An 18,177-nucleotide genomic window follows, 5' to 3' on the forward strand; every position below is an offset into this window, starting at 1 on the left:
TTAACCGGAGGTACAGGCAAATTACCTTGAACTTTGGAAAATGGTGCGAAAATAAACAAATTAGTGCAATTTTGTGATGATTTTTAACAAAAACTTGTGGAAAAGTTTCACATTTTCTTCACATTCTTAAAAATTAAAAATCCCCCTCCTTAATCAGCATGTTTGTGGTTCCTAAACTTTAGTATTACTGGATTAGATAGTCATGTATACTAAAAAAAAATCCATATCCAGTATACATTACAAAATTCAAAACTAGGAGAATTTAATATGATAATTACTATAAACCATCTCAGAAGTTTGCAGGGATCTACAACTAATCTTAACCATTATCGCAAAAAGTGGAGTGTTTAATAATTTAAAAAACAGTGGGTAAAAAAAATTACTGTTATTTTTTTATTTTCTCAATGGAAACACCTTGGCCTGACCAAACCAAACTGGACGATCTCGAACTGGTGTTCAGTTAGATGTTTCAAGATTTTTTTAATATTTAAATTCTAAATCCCCACATGTTGACTTTATAGTTTTTGTAATACATTTTGTATTAACTAAACAAAAACTATGTTTTGATTTTCATTATTCAAACACAAAAATATTTTTAGAATTTTCAATTAAATATAAAAGAATCTCGTCATGACTAGCTGTGCAAATTTATTAGTACAACCTAAGGAAAATCGATTTGATCCATATGCCTTTAATGGAGGTAATATATTGGCAATATCTGGTGATGACTTTGCAATCGTAGCTTCAGATACCAGACTTAGTCAAGGATTTATGATTCACACACGGGATCATCCGAAATCTATTCAGTTAACACAATCCACTGTGTTGGCCCAATCTGGATTCGAGGGTGATATCCTAACTTTGAAAAAAAGAATCAAGTCACGCATTGAGATGTATGAACATGAACATGGAAAGTTAACTAGCACTCCAGCAATTGCTGCTATGATTTCAAAGATGCTTTACAACAAAAGATTTTTCCCCTACTACGTGTACAACATTGTTGCTGGCTTGGATGCTGATGGAAAAGGTTGTGTGTACAGCTATGATCCAGTCGGAAGTTATGAAAGGGAGCAATACCGAGCAGCTGGTGCAGCTAATGAATTACTTCAACCTCTCCTAGATAACCAAATCGGTAACAAGAATATGGAAAACCAGGTTTCTCCACCATTATCGAAACAAAGGGCAATGCAACTATGTATTGACTGTTTTATTTCAGCTGCTGAACGTGATATAACTACTGGAGATTGTGTACTTATTGAAATTATAGATAAAGATGGTGTGAAAACTCATAAATTTCCTTTAAGAAAAGATTAAAATAAGCTAATTACAAAACTTAAAGTCAAATACCTAGAGATGTTGTTTCAATATGTGCTATTATATTCAAGCTTTGACGTTTGTAAGTGTAAAAATAATAAGGCATAATCATTTGAGTTTCCTGGTTGATAGACTTGTTAACTATGTGAATTTGTTTTGCTAATATATTATGCTGTTACTTTTCATTTCAATGACTGCTTAAAACTCTTTGTTTAGTCAATACTAAAAATATAGTTCATAGTGATGTATCATTTACAGTAATTACCAAGTTGATGAAAGCACAAAATTCTCAAGGACCAAAACACAGTGCAGTAAATTGACATCAATTGCCAACCTAATTTTTTACAGTTTTTACCATTCTAAAAGTTTTGTAATGACATTTAGTTAAAATGAAGAGAAAAAACAACCTTGGTCTTAATATTACCGGGTGGGTAACCATTTTTCCCATGCTCTATCTTTCCCACTTGTAATGCAGATGCCGAACACAAACTTTTGTAGATTCATCACACAAAAAAAATGATTTCTTCGAAGTAGGGTAACTTAAGACTTGTTTGGCAGTTACAACAAACATTTGATGTATATACTGTACATTTTCCCCCCACTATTCAAAATTAAGAAAAAAATCTATTTTTTAGCCTACCTGACGAAAATGTTATGCTATCCCTAGCAGTATTTTTGGTTAGATATTAATTGCAACGTTTAGTGTTTATAATCATCGGCTATAAGATGAGGTTAGCAAATTTTCACGGACATGTGCAACAAAGAGCCCTTTTACATTTTGCACTCCAAATTTAGCTTGATTTCGCAAACTATCGCGCTTTTTGCAGTGGTAATTACTTAACATGTAGAAAACTGGTAAAAACTCTTATGCATTTTGTCTAAAAAGTATATATATGCTTTCAATTATATATTAAATAGCCAGGGGCTGACCCTGGAGTTTTTTGTAGTCGAACCGTTCTACTTTTATAGAAGATGTTAAAATTCGTCTCATCGCACTCAATTTAAACGAAATGTGGACGTAATTCGCTCTGCCAACTAAAAAAGTAGTTTTTAGGACGACACGACACTTTAAACTAGATAAACGGTAATTATATTGCGTTTCCGAAAGTATTTTTGTCCGCATTTTATGTGATCTTTTAAACAAAGGCTCCAAATTTATCCAGTTTAGCAATATATTTCGATAAATTCTTAACGTCTTTGTATTGTAAGTAACACCTTTCCAACCTAAAGCTTTAACGAAATAGACGCACTGTGTAGTGTTCTTAAATAGGCCTACTTCTTTATGGCAACACGGTTATATAGAATAGATTAGGCTAGAAAAACTGTGGTAGACTTTAGATCAGCGTTTCTCAGCCTTATATGACTATATCGGCACCCCTCAAAAATAAAAAATAGATTGCGGCACCCCTATAAGATGGGAACACAGCAAAAACATCTATAAAACCATAGTATTAAGACCAACGACATAATACAGCCAAATACGCAGTAATATCCAGTACAGCATAAGCTCAAAATCGTAAGGCCTAAATTCATCGAAATTTTTATAAGGCCTAAATTCATTGGAATTAGTCCTAAATTCATCGGAATTAGCCCTAAATTTTTTGGAATAAGGACTAAATTTATCGGAATAAGTCCTAAATTCACCGAAAGAAGGCTTAAATGGCCCAAATAACGTCTGAACCTGTGGGTAGAGAGTATGGGACGATCGGGAGCCATCGATCTGGCATCGGCCTTTTTGGCGACTACGTTTGGACTCCCTAGTCTGACCGGCGCCGTAAGGGCGCCACTGTTTTGGCACCGAAATACGAAAGTTCTTCGTGCTCAAGTAGCCTACAACAGGGGTGGGCAACCTTTTTAACACAAGGGCCAGTTAGGAAATGTAATGCTTACAGGAGGGCCGCACATCAAGAGGCCCGCACGTTGCCCAACCCTGCCCTACAACATCATTCAATTTGTGTGCAGCGAGAGCGGGTTTTGGAAAGACTGGCAAAAGAGGAAGGCAGCAATTCCGATGAAAGGCTTTTATTTTCTACAGAAACTGAAACAGAAAGTGCTGAACGTTTTTTCAGTGGTGCTGGGACCTCTAATGCAACACACATAACCTCTGAGTGCACATGTGACATTAAGAGCACTAAGGAATATACTTGACAGTGGTGAAATAACAAAAGTATTAGACAGGCTGAAAATTACAGACATCTCTGCGACAATGCTGCTGTCATCGTTCATCAAATCATATTGGGTGACTTTAAATGATTTTGTTTTATCTATTCTAGATCAACAACACATATAGGTTCAACCTTGCGAACAGATTCAAAATTTTGCAAATCCACCAAAGCATGTTGTAATTCATTGGGATGGGAAGTTGACTCAAGATCGACAACCCGCTAAACCAATGGAAAGTTATGTGTTAAGCAGAAGCCACAGGATATGATAATGTTATGGAAACTCACTAAAAATGTGCGATCATTGGTGTTTGACATTACAGCAAGCAATAGTGGATGTAAAATGGTGCTGCAAAAGTATTGGAAGATAACATTGGGAGAAAACTTCTTGCATGCCGGCATCACATTTATGAACTGGTTGTTAATGCAGTTCGGAAAATCATCTTTCGGGAAAAAAAACGTAGACAAAACGAAGCAATTTAAAACCTTACACAATTTTTCCATTGACTGGGTAAAAGAAAGAGTTCCGGAAGTTGTCAAGGATAGGTAAATCATGATATAATTGATAAGAAAAAACACACCTTATTCTATCAAGAGAAGACTACAAAGAATGTGCAGGAAATACTTTGGCTATACTAGGCGCCACAACACAATGTAAAGTTCTAGAAAAACTAAGGTTCAAACACATTTTTAGCGTTATTCTATGTTTCATTTTGGCTTAAAGCTAGGATTGGAAGTGATGCACCAATCAATGGCCGAAAGTTTCTCCATTGAATGCTGAAACACATTACAATTAAACGAAAGTCGGTAAGGCTGCCTTTAATAAGCTTCATCGCCACCTTGGGTATCTTGTTGAAAAAAATGTCATATTTTCCTTGTTTGGTAATCACCCACAAATGACCAACGACAAGGAGGCAGCAATTGCCCAAAAACTTTTTGCCCCTGCAAAACCTGAAGACTTTCACCAAGGCATTCCGGTTAGGCATCATAAAATCAACAGTTATACCACTTTAGAGGATTTGGTTGGCCTTGATTCCTGGTTTATTTATACGCTAGTCACTCAGGAATGTGATTGGCTGAAGCATTCTCCCGATTCATGGTACTCATATTGTGAGTAGTACGAATTATGGTCGTTTGTACGTACTGTTCTGTTAAAGTTGTGAATGATGCCGCAAAAAGAGGGGGGAAATTAAACACTGATTATGCTGCTATATTAACCGACAATCCTCAGTAACGTGCAAGCTTGCTGCAGGCTGTTGAGGATCACAGGCGACCATACCCATATTTTCTAAAAAAAACTTAGCTAAAAAATGAGGTAATCTATTGATTAACTTTTGCTTACTACATTTATTTAACTGTGACATTTGTTAAACTTTAGGGCTTTAAGATTCCTCTGCTTAGCAATTTTAGCGGAAGTTGGTAACCTCGGGGTGTCTGCGGATCCCCTAAATGTGGTCCGATTGTTTTGAAAACTCATGAAACTGACTTTTATGTGACACATAATGGGGAATCAAGCAGGAAACATGAATTTTCAAAAAAGGTAAATTTGAACATCCCTGTCGCCCGGTCTCCCTATGAGTGGATTGCTAATCCACTTTAGATTAGCTGCGTAAATGGATTAAATAAAGGCTGCCTCTTTTTTTATACTTGTCCAGAATTGGACTCGGGGTATTTTTAACTAACTGCAGTCCTACGCCCATAGCTAGGCTATCAAACCAGATTCCAATATTTTGGTATTTTTTGCAGCCTCTTCACGGTACCGAGTTTACCATTTGAGTATCATGATGCCAAAAGTAAAACCTTATAGACGCCCTCCTTAAAAATGTGCTGTCGATCAGACAATGAAACATTTTGGTGTTGATATGGATGATTTTAAAGTGTATTCGTTTAAATTAGTTTGGCAAAATTACATTAATTATAATTAAGCTACGTTAAAATATTCAACAAGTTGGTTCAATATTCACTATGGGTAAATGATCAATGGTTTTTTATTTACTTCGGCTAAAGTATATGGGAAAGAAAATAAAGCTTTAGGCCAGGGGCGGGCAACTTCTCCAGTCGGATAGGAAACTAAACTACTTGGCGGGCCGGATTCCTGATCGATATATTAATACTGCAATGGCCTACATGTTTTGTCGCATAATGGCGGCTAATGTTCTACTCTTTAAACACGGCAACACTTTTATTGCCCTGTAAACAACTGATTTTTCTTTCTTGCCGACTTGAAAAAGTACTTCGGCATCCAATCTTTGTTAAACTTTACGTTTCTCAGCAAAATCCAAGGAATTATATTGATGTAAACTCTAAATCTAAATTTGGATCGCCAATCAGACCTAAAAATCAACAATACCTAAAGCAGAAAAATCAATAATACCATAGTATTAACACCAACGATATAATAAAGCCAAACATGCAGTAATATCTACGACAGAATAATAACATCGTCTAAATAAGACACAAATCTGTCGGAAAAGTCCTAAATTCTTCGGAATAAGGCCTATATATGACCAAAAAAACGCCTGAAACTGTGGGGGCCATGGCATTGGCCGCTTTTTAATGTTGGGCGCCCTGGTTTAAAGTCGCTGTTTTGGCTCCTGATTTTCTGGACCTGTTTGGGGTTATTGGTGGCCGGTGGGTAATGGGTGGGGTTAGAAAATGGGTTACGAATGAAATTATGAGTGGAGTTAGTGATGTACTTAGGGGTGAGGTTTGGGGCTAGGTAAAATGTTTTATAGGCCTGATTCTGGTCAATTAGGTCTTATTACTACGGGTTTATGACTTATTCCGATTTAGACGGTATTACGACTATTTGATATTAGTCCTATTTTGGTCTTATTTCGTACTGCGTGTTAGTTTTATTTCAGAACTGTGTGATGTTGATGTTGTCCTTATTTCGATGCTGGAGTCCTCTAATTTTAACCCAAAACAAAAACTAACGAATAACTAACAATCGCTATTATTTGACGTATTAAGAAAGTAATTGGGGATTGCGGTAGACTTTGGCCGCGGGCAACATTATCATGTAAAACCGGAAACTGTCTGCGTGCCGCTCAAAATCCTATCGCGGGCCGGATCCGGCCCGCGGGCCGTATGTTGCCCGCCCCTGATTTAGGCTAACATTAGAGCTATGAGAAAAGCATAATTGTTTATCGCTATACCTACAAAAGAAACAATAAAAATTGTAAAAAAAACTCTTTTGTTTACAAAATACCAGCATCTGAGAAAACATATTGGATTGCTAAAGTTACTAGGCCTACTGTATTTTTCAGCAATACCAAACAACTAAATGGTCCTTTGCAGGTAACAGACAAATTGATGTTTAAACTTTACCCAAACAGATATTGACGATTTGACGTATTTCAAGCTAAAATAAAATTGCAAGGTTTTACGTAAATAAATTGCTTAGGATTTTACATTTTTGTTATAGTGCCGTAAAACTTATTTATTATCCCTAATACTGGAGTCCGCGAAAACGTATGCTAAAATGAAATTAGTCCGTAGGCAAAAAAGGTTAAGAACCACTGTTATTAGACTTTACTAATGGTTTATTTATATTTCAAAGACGAAATACTTTCGATCGAAGTGCAAAACGCATTAAATAAAAGTAATTTTGCGGCACTTTGGTTTACTGCAGTGCCATAGTACAGTGTTTCTTAAACAGGTGAATGGTTCACCCCAAGGTGAATAAAATTTTTGCAGGAGTGAATAAGGGTGAACCGTCAGAAATCAATGATAGCTTGCGAAACAACCTGTAATTTGAAAATTTTAGTAATTTGAGCTGTTATATATAGACGAGATAGTTTTATCATATCACGAGACAAGGGTGAATGGAATCTGGAGATAAAGAAGCACTGCCACAGTACACATGCGCCTTTTTTATTTTCTTTAAAAAAAGAACACGCTATAGGAAAGAGTCGCAGATTCGTTTGTCAAATTATCGCAAATGCCTACATGGTGGGCTGGGCCGTAGTATGCCCAGGTGTTTTTAAGCTATATTTTAATCCTATCATATGAAGATGCTAGGTTTATCGATGAACGAAAACGTCTTGGCAATAAGGTAATTTTGCTCAACTGTGGACAGAAGTGCAAATTTCGAAGTTCGATACCGAGTAAAAATTACTTCAAGTGCAACAAGCAACGCATATCGTTAGTTTTGAGAGGCTAGTTTTTCGTTTCCACTAGGATGGTGTTTTCACCCAGAACATGTATTTATTTTTTAACCATCTCAAAACTTTAGGAATTGGTTGTCAGAATGAGTAATATTAAATTTAACTAACCCATTTTTTAAAACCGAGTCCGAATTTTTCTGAATCTTACGTAAAGCTATTCTGCAGCCGGTTCTACAACAAAAATGGGTTAGTTAAACTTAATATTACTCTTTCTGACATCCAATTCCTAAAATCATTACAAAAATACATGCGCTGGGCGAAGGCTAGCCTTTCAAAACTAATTAGAACGCAAAGTAATTTTTACTGGGTATTGAACTTCAAAATCATAACACTGAGGAAAATTACCTTTATTGCCAAATTAATACCCAGCAAATCGATATAATATCAACTCCAAGTAAATCAGCAGCTTTCTACTGCTCCACTTGTTTTTGTTTTATACATCTCGTTACAACGTAACTTGCCCCAAAACACCAAAATCCCGAATCCGCACCAGCCAAGATGTTGAAAAATAAAGTTGCTTACAAGTGTGTTATACTTGGATTATTCTAACATATCAAGCAAATCATCTGCTTCATCAGTTGTTGGCTCCTTTGCACACGGTGAGGCAATAAAATCTTTGTCGAGTTGAAAATTACAAAACTTGTTTTGTTCTGCTTCAGTCGGCATGTTTTCTATGTTACCTTAGATAAAGTTACAAAACATTCATTTAAGCAAAAAATGATGGTTATCTATACTTTCTTACCTGCAAGCTTAATGTTACTCTTCACAATAAAACTCCACAACCCTCGATTTGAAGACAATACAATACTTCTTATTTTCCACAGAAATAAATTGACAATATTAACTTGCTCATTTTCCTTTAAACCAATTCATAAAGTTTAATTTAAAAAATTCAATATGCATTTTTACAAAACGATTCTTGTTAAACATGTATAATTGTATAACCTGTGCATGTTTAACAAGAGATTGCAGACACAATACAATCTTTTCCTTTAACTGATTTGCAAATGGATCTTTGACAAATTTTTCTATTTGCTCTTGCAGTTGCTGAAATACTAATAATGGTAAGATTAAATATTGTCCGATATTTTTTCACAACATTTAAGTGTTTTTTATGTTTACCACTAGTGACAATGGATGTTGGCAAGTTTCGACTTAACATGATTTCAAAATCCGTGTGTGGTGAGACAGATCCAACAGCATGAATGTCCTCTTTAACCATTTCTGAAAGTGGAATTATACTGGCAACAACTTTTTCAGCTTGTAATGTAGGGTCAGCTTCACTGAAGTAAAACACATAGTTCTTAAAAATCGTATCTGTTGCAGATAAATTAGTGACGACAATGTAAATATTCTAATACGGAAATTTTAAGGAAGTCTGTCTCAGAAACAGTTCAAATTATTTCATTGAAATTTAGAACAGCATCTTAAAAGCAACAAAAACAAAACAAATAAAAATGGGTAGTCAAATGTAGTGCAAGAAAACAAACATACACATTTTTCCAGGATGGTTTAGGTTTTGAATTATTTTCAGCTATTTGTTTCTCAAGTTTATAGCATGCTTTTAGTTGTTGAGTGAGCATCCGTGTAGTCGGATTACTGTATGATGCACATTGTAAATGAGCAGTGTTCAAGCTTGACATCTCACTTTGCTCACTTATGCGTCGAGAGAGACAATCAAATGTGTGTTGAAAATGCGGATTAGGCATGTTTTCTGGCTTAAATAGTTCATCATGTTGTTCGCTAAAATGAATATTTTAAATTGTAATAATATGTACATAGCAATTGCACTACATGTTTAACAAGAAAAATTATTGGTAATAAACTAATAACAAATGAGTTTATTTATAAAAATGGTATGAAAGTATTATGTACTTTAAATTCTAAATAATTTTATGCAACTAACTTTTCTTCTAAATTGGCTTCGTTTATAAACTTTTGAAGAAGGTTTCCATTGCTTTGGTTGCTGTGGTTTTGATTGTTTTGTAACAAAGATGAAAATTGGAGCATTCTTTCATTTAACCAGGATCATTAAAATAATAAACATTAATTTAGCAGTCTAAAATCTTATACTATATCTTGGGAGAATGTATGTATAGGTGAAGTCTTTAATATAACAAAATAATTCGTATGTATCAATATACGAAATACTGGGTATTGACCAGGCTTATTAGGGTGTTTAGTAGTATAATAACATGTCGCTGCATATTATAAATTACCACAATTATAAAAGTTCCAATGAATCACTTAGTGTAACAGCGTAAAACTCTTTAAAACAAAATTATTGTATTTATTATTTACGACATGTTTTTTGAAAAAGCCAGTTTTGGTTTTATGTCTAAAATACATTGACTCTTTACGCAGTCAGGACTTAGAATAACTCTTTGGCAGACACATTGTGCAATTGGCGAAGTTACAAATTTTAAGTTTACTGTTTCGATAAAACAATGTTAATATATGAAAAGACTTCCTTGTTATTTTTGTTCCCACATATCTCAAACAAAACTAATTTGGGCACATTTTTTTTCGTACACAGCTCAAAAAACTCATTTTGGCACCGTTTGTTCGTAGTTAGGTTGAAAAACACTCATTTGGGCACTTTTTTGTTCATAAACGTAGTTTAAAAAAAACCTAAATTGGGCACTATTTTGTTTGAACAAAAAACTAATTTGGGCACTTTTTTGTTTGTAAGTAATTCGAAACAAACTAGTTTAAAATTTGATAACAGCACGATGGGTGCCCCGGCTTACAAGCTAAGCTGAATATATTTATAAATGCATATATGTATAAACCAAATTCAAAGTAGTTAATGAAACTGACTAATGAGAAATCCTACATTTGTTTAAATCCAACAGTGATAGTAGTATTCTTTACCCAAACGGCGAGGGAAAATTTAAAGAAACCATATGTTGTACTCTTAGATATGTTATTGCAAATGTTTAAGTTATATGGAGCATAACAAGAACTAAAATATATATTTCTAAACGAAACTAACCACTATAAACATAATAAGTTCCGTTTTAATCTGCATGTTGTTGTTACCTGATATCCTCTGAAAATGGAATTCCCACCATTATCATGAAATGATGATCCACCTCTGGACGTGGAAAAAGGGCAACCAACTTTGGATTAGAACCCTTTCTATAGACATAACTGGCAATTGCACAAAGGTTTTGGTTTTTCAATCCAGAGACTAAAGCTGACAAAGCGACTGCCGCATCCTAACAAAAATATAAATTTGTTGACATCTATTTTTTTATATTTTATGGCTAGGCGTGACTAAAAGAAAACTGACATTAAGTCCCTTGATCTCTAAGTAAAATTATTTATAGTCGAAAAATATGTTGTACATTTGACTGTAAAATAAATCAACCCTATTTTAGCCCATGTCAGAAAACAACTAGTATCATATTTTCAATAAACGTGATAACTTTTTAAATTTACCAGAAATTTTGGTGGTTAAACAAAATGTAAGAATCCATTGAGCAACAGCCTATTAATAACTATTGCATATTATGTTGTTAATGTTGTTTGTTGAAGCCTTGTAGTTTAGCCGGTGCATTTGAAAAAATGATCGCCCTGAAACTTGCACTATGAAACACAACATGTTCAACAAATTATAAGTTAATGTCATGTGATCTGTTCTTTTTGCAGTTTATTGTGATTGGATAAAACTTGTAGCCTACATTGAAAAACAAAAAGGCGCTTGTTCTTATGCGCTTTGTCGCAGATTGTGTCTGTAAATACTTTCCTACAACAAGAAGAACACATTATAAAGATACGTCTGTACGAAAGCGGAATTTAAGTGTGATATTCAAAACAAATATGCAATCCATACCCAAAACTTGAGCAGGTTTAATAAAGAGGCGCTAATCCAACGTAGGAAAAAAACTGTGAACCGTTTGTAAGTAAAATCGTTCATTGATGACAACCCCAAAAAGAGCTTAATGTAGGTTTTATTTTTGAAAATTGGTGTATATCGTATTTGGCAAATTGCATGTTTTTTTACAAAATCTTTTAATCCATGAGAAAACTTTAATGGACTTTGAGTTACAAAAAAATTCTACCTTATCCCCAGTCTCTGGTATAACATAGTGAGCTTGGTCATCCACATGAACATATGCAGGAACATTGCCAATGTCTGTAAAGCCAAGAATAGCCAAACGCTTTTCACCAGATATAAATTTCAATTGCTTCTCATCTTCAGCACTGAATGGTACAATGTCTTTGCCATATTTATAACCTAAAATAGATAACTTATAGGTACACTACTTTATATTTTTTTAAATCTAATTAATGTAAACACACACCCTTTGCTAAATCTTGTTTAGGGATTTCTGTTCTTTGTTCATTGTCTAGAAAATAATAATGGTTTCTCATAACATCCTCTGATTTTACAGTTTGGGCATGGCATCTAAGAAAATAAAAAAAGCTTTACAAACTTTTACATATAAAATGTTGAACGCCATTTAATTAAGTTTTGTGTTAGAGATCTGTTATGTAACAAACTGATTTATTTAAATGTAATATTATTCCTTTTGTACATAATTGGAAGGTAATCAAGGGACGTAATAGTTTATTACTTTTTCCATGTTTGTGTAGGTTTGGCTTCTTTGGTTTTGGCATATGCTACACAAGGTATTGACAAACAATATCCCAATGATAACTGACATTTCCAAGCAGCTGATGAAACAGATCGCTTTTCAAAACCAATATTTGTCTTTAAAATATCACTGTTTCAAATGTTATCATGTTAAAATATTATAAAATATTATTTTCATAAATTTGAATGCAAAACTCACTTGAAAGAATAAATTGTACCAACTACACCTCTGGACAACATAAGCGTTACAACTTGCTGTCCATGTAGTTGTTGTTCTGTTTTGGGCTTTTTTTTTAAATGAGTTATTGACTGATGTCGACCAATATCAGATGAACAGCCAGGCGACAGATTTTGTTCTTGATTATTTTCAATACTTCTGTTTACACACATTCCAGAATTTGACAAATCTGGACCACTTTTATAAAAAATAGTATTGGTTTAGAAAAATTAGAATCAATAGGATTATCATCATTCTTTAGTTTTTCATTAAAACCATTGTCAAACACCAAATAGCATCAAAACGTATCACACTGTTAATGTACTAAACTTTCTAATAAGCTCTCAGTTTTATAGTTCTGTTTCCAAAAAAAATTGTTTTAAATTACTTACATAACACTCAACTCAACATCCATATCATCCGACTTAAATCCATTAATTATCCCAGATACATTATCATCACTGAAGTTGTGAGCAAAATTGGTAAATAGAGCAATTCGCCTTTTTGAAAAAACTTTTTCCCTGGTAGAAAAAAAACAAACATTACCTATGGTTTCCAAATGGACGGTGGCGACCTCCAAGGGTCGGAAGAGGTTGTCTGGCATGTAGCAGTGTATTATATTTCAAATGAAAAACTGACCAGAATAAACAATAATTAAAACTAAAAAATTTAGCAGTAGAAGGAGCGAGAACCACCATCAGTCTAACAACAGTGATAATGACATTTGCCTTAGTGAACAAGTCATGTTTCAAAACATCCCAATTACTCTCATTTTCAAAACAGTTCATAACAGTTTTGCCAACTTGAATATTTTAGAGTAAAACTAGTTTATTTAACAACATACAGAAAAAATACTGCTATAATATTTTCCTTATGTATATTAAGATCAACCTGTAAATCAATTCTTCTGTACGAGTTTCTTTCTGCATTTATGTCTACTTTTCATTGGTATGTCATGACACATAAAACATTGTCGATTAAAGGGGGAAAAAATAGATCTGAGGGGAAAAAACTATACAATTTACTATTTCTTTGGTAGTACAGCTTGAATTTGGTAAAAAATATATAATTGTTGTCAAGCTTGTAAATATGTTATAAAATTAACAATTTTTTATAGTGAAAAAGTATAAAACTAAAAAAATTGTTTTGAACCATAGTTACCTGGTATTGTTATACAGAATGTCCAAAGATACAGTGAGTGCATCCAAAACTAAAGATCAACAAGTTAAAGATCAACAAGTAGGAAGTAGAAGATCAGTTAGATGTAATTTGGAAAGCAAAATATACAATCTTTAGAATTCTAATCCAAAGGTATAGCAATCCAATTCTGTCATTTATATTGCGGTATTAGAAATCAAATTGTGCCATTTATATCAGATTTTGAACTTACCACTGCACAGGCGCACCGAGGACTCTGAGTTGAGTCAAATAAACCAAGTCTGAGTCTGGCTACTACTTTTCAGCACTAGGCTAAGGCCAACTTTAACCAATATTGCAATGGATAAACAGCAGAATTGTCTGGTAATATTTGTTCAGTACTTGCAGTAGTAACAGGGTATTTTTTATAGCATGGGTGAAAAAAAATTCAAGTTTGGCCTTTGATCTAATCCAGATATTTGGCCAGTCAGTTTAAAGGTTGCACCTGCTTACAGATAGTTTATGAAAAATTCAAGTTTAGCCTTTGATCTTATCCAGATACGTATATTTGGCCAGTCAGTTCAAGTTTTTTGCAACCTTTAAACTGACTGGCCAAATATACGTATCTGGATTAGATCAAAAGGCTAAACTTGAATATTTTCATAAACTATCTGTAAGCAGGAATGGATCAGGATATTTGTTTGTAATGACATGTTTTTTTTAGGAGATGACATCATAGACTCAGCCAACCACACCAAGTGCATCAAGTTGTGTTTTTTTAAGTATAAATCTTTTATTTCGAAATAAAGTGTGACGAATCCAAAAAATTAATTGTCACATTTGTGTAACTGAAAAAAAAACTAAAGCAAGTCGCTTGCAAAATATTTTTACTCTGCAAGCACATCCCTGCTTATCTGGAAAATGTTTTGGCAATGCTTGCTATTTTTAATTGATATATATATTATATATATATATATATTTGTTATATAATTTGTAATATAGTTATGTATTATTATCGATCTTGCGAAATGGCTTTAAACAGCCATTGTCTTACATTTAAATCTTTTTGTTTTTTATTACAAAATACAAATGTAATCAAACTTGTTTAGCCAAGAAACCCTAGATTCTAGAATCTCAGGTGTTTTACTTAATCTCAGGTGTTTCTACAAATACATATAAGACCATAAAAGAAAGTTAAACAGATGTATGTATCTGGTTTAAAAAAAGTTCACAATAAAATCCTTTAAATTCTAGAATATTCAATTTTGACAAGAATATTAAATTAGGTATATTATGTTCAGCTGTTGAGTTAACAATGGCAAAACTATATAAAAATGTTAATTAAGGACAAAACACCTATTGGTTGCACTGTTATTGCGACCATGCTTACCATTGACAAAGTGTGTAGTCTTAAAAGCAACTCAGATTATTATGAAGTGGCAACATCTCACACACTGTCAGGTGCTAAGACGTGTACAGTTTTAAGAACTTTTTGTGGGCGTAAGCACTTAAATTGGTGAACATACTGCATTTTTAGCATGTAAACAACTTGTAGTACATGTGCTTGTGTATAAAAAAATATACATTCAATATAAAAAATAAGGCATATGTACCACGCATATATATAAAAAAAAAATATATATATATTTAAAAAATAAGGCCCTGTGCTGTACCAAACATATGGTTTTAAAAGCTTTGGTAATAAAGTCAATAAGATTCGTAATATTCTTCCTTGATTGTTACTGACCTAGGCTACTAATATTAAAAGATAAAGGATACAATCTGCAGATGAGTTTAATTCTGGAATTCCTTTAGAAAAATATTCAAGCAAGTCAAAATTTGGCACTCCAAGTGGAAAAACAACACTTATATTGCAGTAAGATTCACTATCATTGTCAGCCAGTTGATTTGACGTATCTGGGGTCCCAAATAAAACCACTGCTATTTCATCTTTCGATTGAGCAAATATCTAATATATAAATAAAACAATTTAAAAAACAGTTTATTCAAATATCTACTGTGAATATACTGTTGTCAAATCGTGAGTTGGCAAAATACCTTTGGTATACAATTATGGCATAAGTACCAGAGAAAATTTGGAGGTAAAGCCGACCAAGCTAACCAATTGTCATATAGTGTAAAAACTGGTAAACAACCATTGCTTTTTATCTAGTAGTGATTCTTTTAAACAAAGTATTGTTTTATTTAGTATTGCAAATGAAGTCTTATTTTTTGGAACTTTAAGGACAGCAAAGTTAAAAAGATTAGTAATGTATGCTCTAGCTCAAGTATGATGACTTTTAAAAAACGAGTTATGACTTTTTTCTAATTAAACCAGTATGGGAGGTCTTGCCCCCAAAAAACAACCCGTCAATACAGTAAGGTTGGACAAATTATACATCTTGAAATCATATGAAAAATATAATCTATACACACTTACTTTGCGTTGAATTAGCATTGAAGCCACCTTAAAAGCTAATGCAAGGGAAGAAGTATCTGGAACTGGAGAATCTAGCATTCCAATGCCAACATCAATGCAAAAGACAACAGCTTCCTAAGTAACAAAAACTGTTATATTTATATATTTTTAAGGTTATATGGTGTTTCCTTAATAATTTGAATACTTTGGCAAGATGTTTTCACCTGTCAAGCACTACTTCATTGGCACTGATGAAAACAAGTATGACTAAACTAAAAAAATGAATAATTTAAAGTTTGTTGTTTGCATAAAACACTACAATTTTCTCATAAATTCTCATTTTTTAAATTAAATAAAAGGTTTTGATACTAAGAACAGTTTTCCTTACAATAATATACAATATACCTGAACCTGACTATTGACATTGCCCACACAAAATAAATTATTTATTATTTTTTAAACTGCCTATCAGGCAGATAATTTCATTTAAGCATTTCAACAAGCCAAAAGTCACAACAAATCCTATAAAGTTAAAAAGTGATCGCCAGTCCAGGTAACTTGGTATTAAAAATAATAGTTTGCTTACACACTTAACATAATATGTAATAAAAGGCTTGTCGCTAAGTATTTATCTGGCTTCATGGATTTTAAGTAAGTAAAATATTAGTAATATAGTCTAAAATTAATTGAAGTTGTAAAAATAAACACAAGTGTAATATTTACAGCAGTGGCTTAAAGTTATATTATATTATAAAACCAGTGGCTTGGGCACTGAAAGCAATTGAATTCATTTTAAGTTTTTAACAAGCCAATTAAAACTTTAGTAAAAAGAGCTTTTGTACGATGTTCAGTTAGTTTTGCAAAAGGTTTTTCGCTGATAAGGATGCTTATGTTTTAACTTCTTTCCTATTTTAATAATATGCTAGGTCTTTGTTAATGTTCGTCATTCTTTTTACCTTGTATTTCAAGTAAACTTTTTAAAAACCTAAAATTGAATTATTTAAAGTGTTCTGAATAATATTTGAAATCAAAATTATATATATATATATATATATACGTCATGATCAATTCAAAACAAATAGTTAAAAAAAATGTTTTACTATGGCACTTTCTAAACACACAACTTAGTAAAATTAATTTTATAAGACATTAAACACCTCTTAAACACTTACTTTTGAAGCTCGAGACATTCCTTTGGATTAAAGTAGTTCGAATTTCTTTCTATAGATATCACCTACTTCCACATATCACCTTGGTCAAAGGATTTCACAAATAAAAGATGAAATTTTGTTATATTTAAATACTTGGCGCTGGTCTAGAATCCTCTTTCTGACGGTGTGTTCATCATTAGGGTAGACCCAGCACAAGGGCAACTACACAATTCTAAATTAGGGCAAAAAGCCGAAATATTGTGGTAGGATTCTAGACTTGCGCACGTCAATGCAATTTCGTATGCTAAGCGGCCGTATATATTCCAGCAAAATTACCCTCAAAGAATGGACTCTGTAAAGAATGGCTAATGCTCTAAGCACCCATAGTTACGTTTTGGGAATAGAATAAGGCTACCCCAAGTCTCGACCAGAGTTTCTGTGCTGCCACCTAGTGACAAGTATTTTATAATATAGGGTACGCTAAGAGTTCCACTAGGCGTCGCACCATGCATATATGCATATAGGGGTTTATTTTTGCTCTCGCTGTACAGAAGAGGGTTGGTTTTTTCTGACGGCGTGTTCATCATTAGGGTAGACGGTAGACCCAGCACAAGGGCAACTACACAATTCTAAATTCGGGCAAAATGCAAACATAAATGACCGTAAACCTGCAATAAAATACACCAGGTGTCGTCACTTGCAAGATAATACCCCCCTGTACAAATTTATTGGGAAAATGCTGTCACCTTTGGGAAAAATGTGGCCAGCCTAACCAGCTTTATTGTAACCTTTGGAATTTAAATTTTAAAATCTAAATTTTGCTACTGTACCTTCTGCCGCTTAAAAAAAAAAGTGGTAGGATTCTAGACCAGCGCCAAATACTTCAATTTGTATTGAAAAAAAATTATAAAACCAGCATAGCTATAAACCACCAAAAGCTAGCCAGCACACTAGCTAAACGAAGAAATTTCAAAGGCAAAAAAAACATATTTAACCTCATTTTTT

General features: G+C 33.3%; 2 protein-coding genes and 1 pseudogene across 3 annotated transcripts; 2 read left to right on the forward strand and 1 right to left on the reverse strand.

Annotated features, from left to right (window-relative positions):
- Window positions 1-574: 574 nt before the first annotated feature.
- Window positions 575-1,552, forward strand: LOC146168099 (proteasome subunit beta type-1-like). The gene has a single exon (XM_083383301.1). The coding sequence runs from the start codon at window positions 631-633 to the stop codon at window positions 1,312-1,314; it is 684 nt and encodes a 227-aa protein (XP_083239427.1). The 5' UTR covers window positions 575-630; the 3' UTR covers window positions 1,315-1,552.
- Window positions 1,553-2,040: 488 nt separating this feature from the next.
- LOC146168100 (uncharacterized) lies at window positions 2,041-4,779 on the forward strand (annotated as a pseudogene).
- A 2,230-nt stretch (window positions 4,780-7,009) lies between these two features.
- LOC146168101 (DNA repair protein Ku80-like) lies at window positions 7,010-17,749 on the reverse strand. 2 transcript variants are annotated; one of them, XM_083384226.1, is made up of 17 exons: window positions 17,194-17,749; window positions 16,043-16,156; window positions 15,382-15,571; window positions 13,627-13,675; window positions 12,858-12,986; window positions 12,448-12,663; window positions 12,229-12,378; window positions 11,956-12,059; window positions 11,713-11,888; window positions 10,688-10,866; window positions 9,552-9,656; window positions 9,140-9,388; window positions 8,768-8,928; window positions 8,591-8,700; window positions 8,388-8,502; window positions 8,168-8,325; window positions 7,010-7,225 (listed from the first exon to the last, which is right to left on the reverse strand). In XM_083384226.1, exons 1-16 carry the CDS (start codon window positions 17,209-17,211, stop codon window positions 8,186-8,188), a joined length of 2,205 nt encoding a protein of 734 aa, XP_083240352.1. In that variant the 5' UTR covers window positions 17,212-17,749; the 3' UTR covers window positions 7,010-7,225; window positions 8,168-8,185. The 2 variants fall into 2 exon arrangements, with proteins under 2 accessions (XP_083240352.1, XP_083240345.1); XM_083384219.1 differs by having other exon boundaries at window positions 7,010-8,325.
- Between the last annotated feature and the right edge of the window lie 428 nt (window positions 17,750-18,177).

Source organism: Ascidiella aspersa, chromosome 1, assembly GCF_963924565.1.
Source record: "Ascidiella aspersa chromosome 1, kaAscAspe10.2, whole genome shotgun sequence".
In the NCBI taxonomy this organism is placed as follows: Eukaryota; Metazoa; Chordata; class Ascidiacea; order Phlebobranchia; family Ascidiidae; genus Ascidiella; species Ascidiella aspersa.

Bases quoted from the DNA above. Each gene is read 5' to 3' on its own strand.
- LOC146168099 (XM_083383301.1), top strand. From the start codon at position 631: ATGACTAGCTGTGCAAATTTATTAGTACAACCTAAGGAAAATCGATTT.
- LOC146168101 (XM_083384226.1), bottom strand. The intron at 12,664-12,857 runs GTAAGTAATTTA...TTTTTATAAAAG, and splicing joins GATGTTGAGTTGAGTGTTAT to TGGTCCAGATTTGTCAAATT. The intron at 8,326-8,387 runs GTAAGAAAGTAT...ACTTTATCTAAG, and splicing joins GAGTAACATTAAGCTTGCAG to GTAACATAGAAAACATGCCG.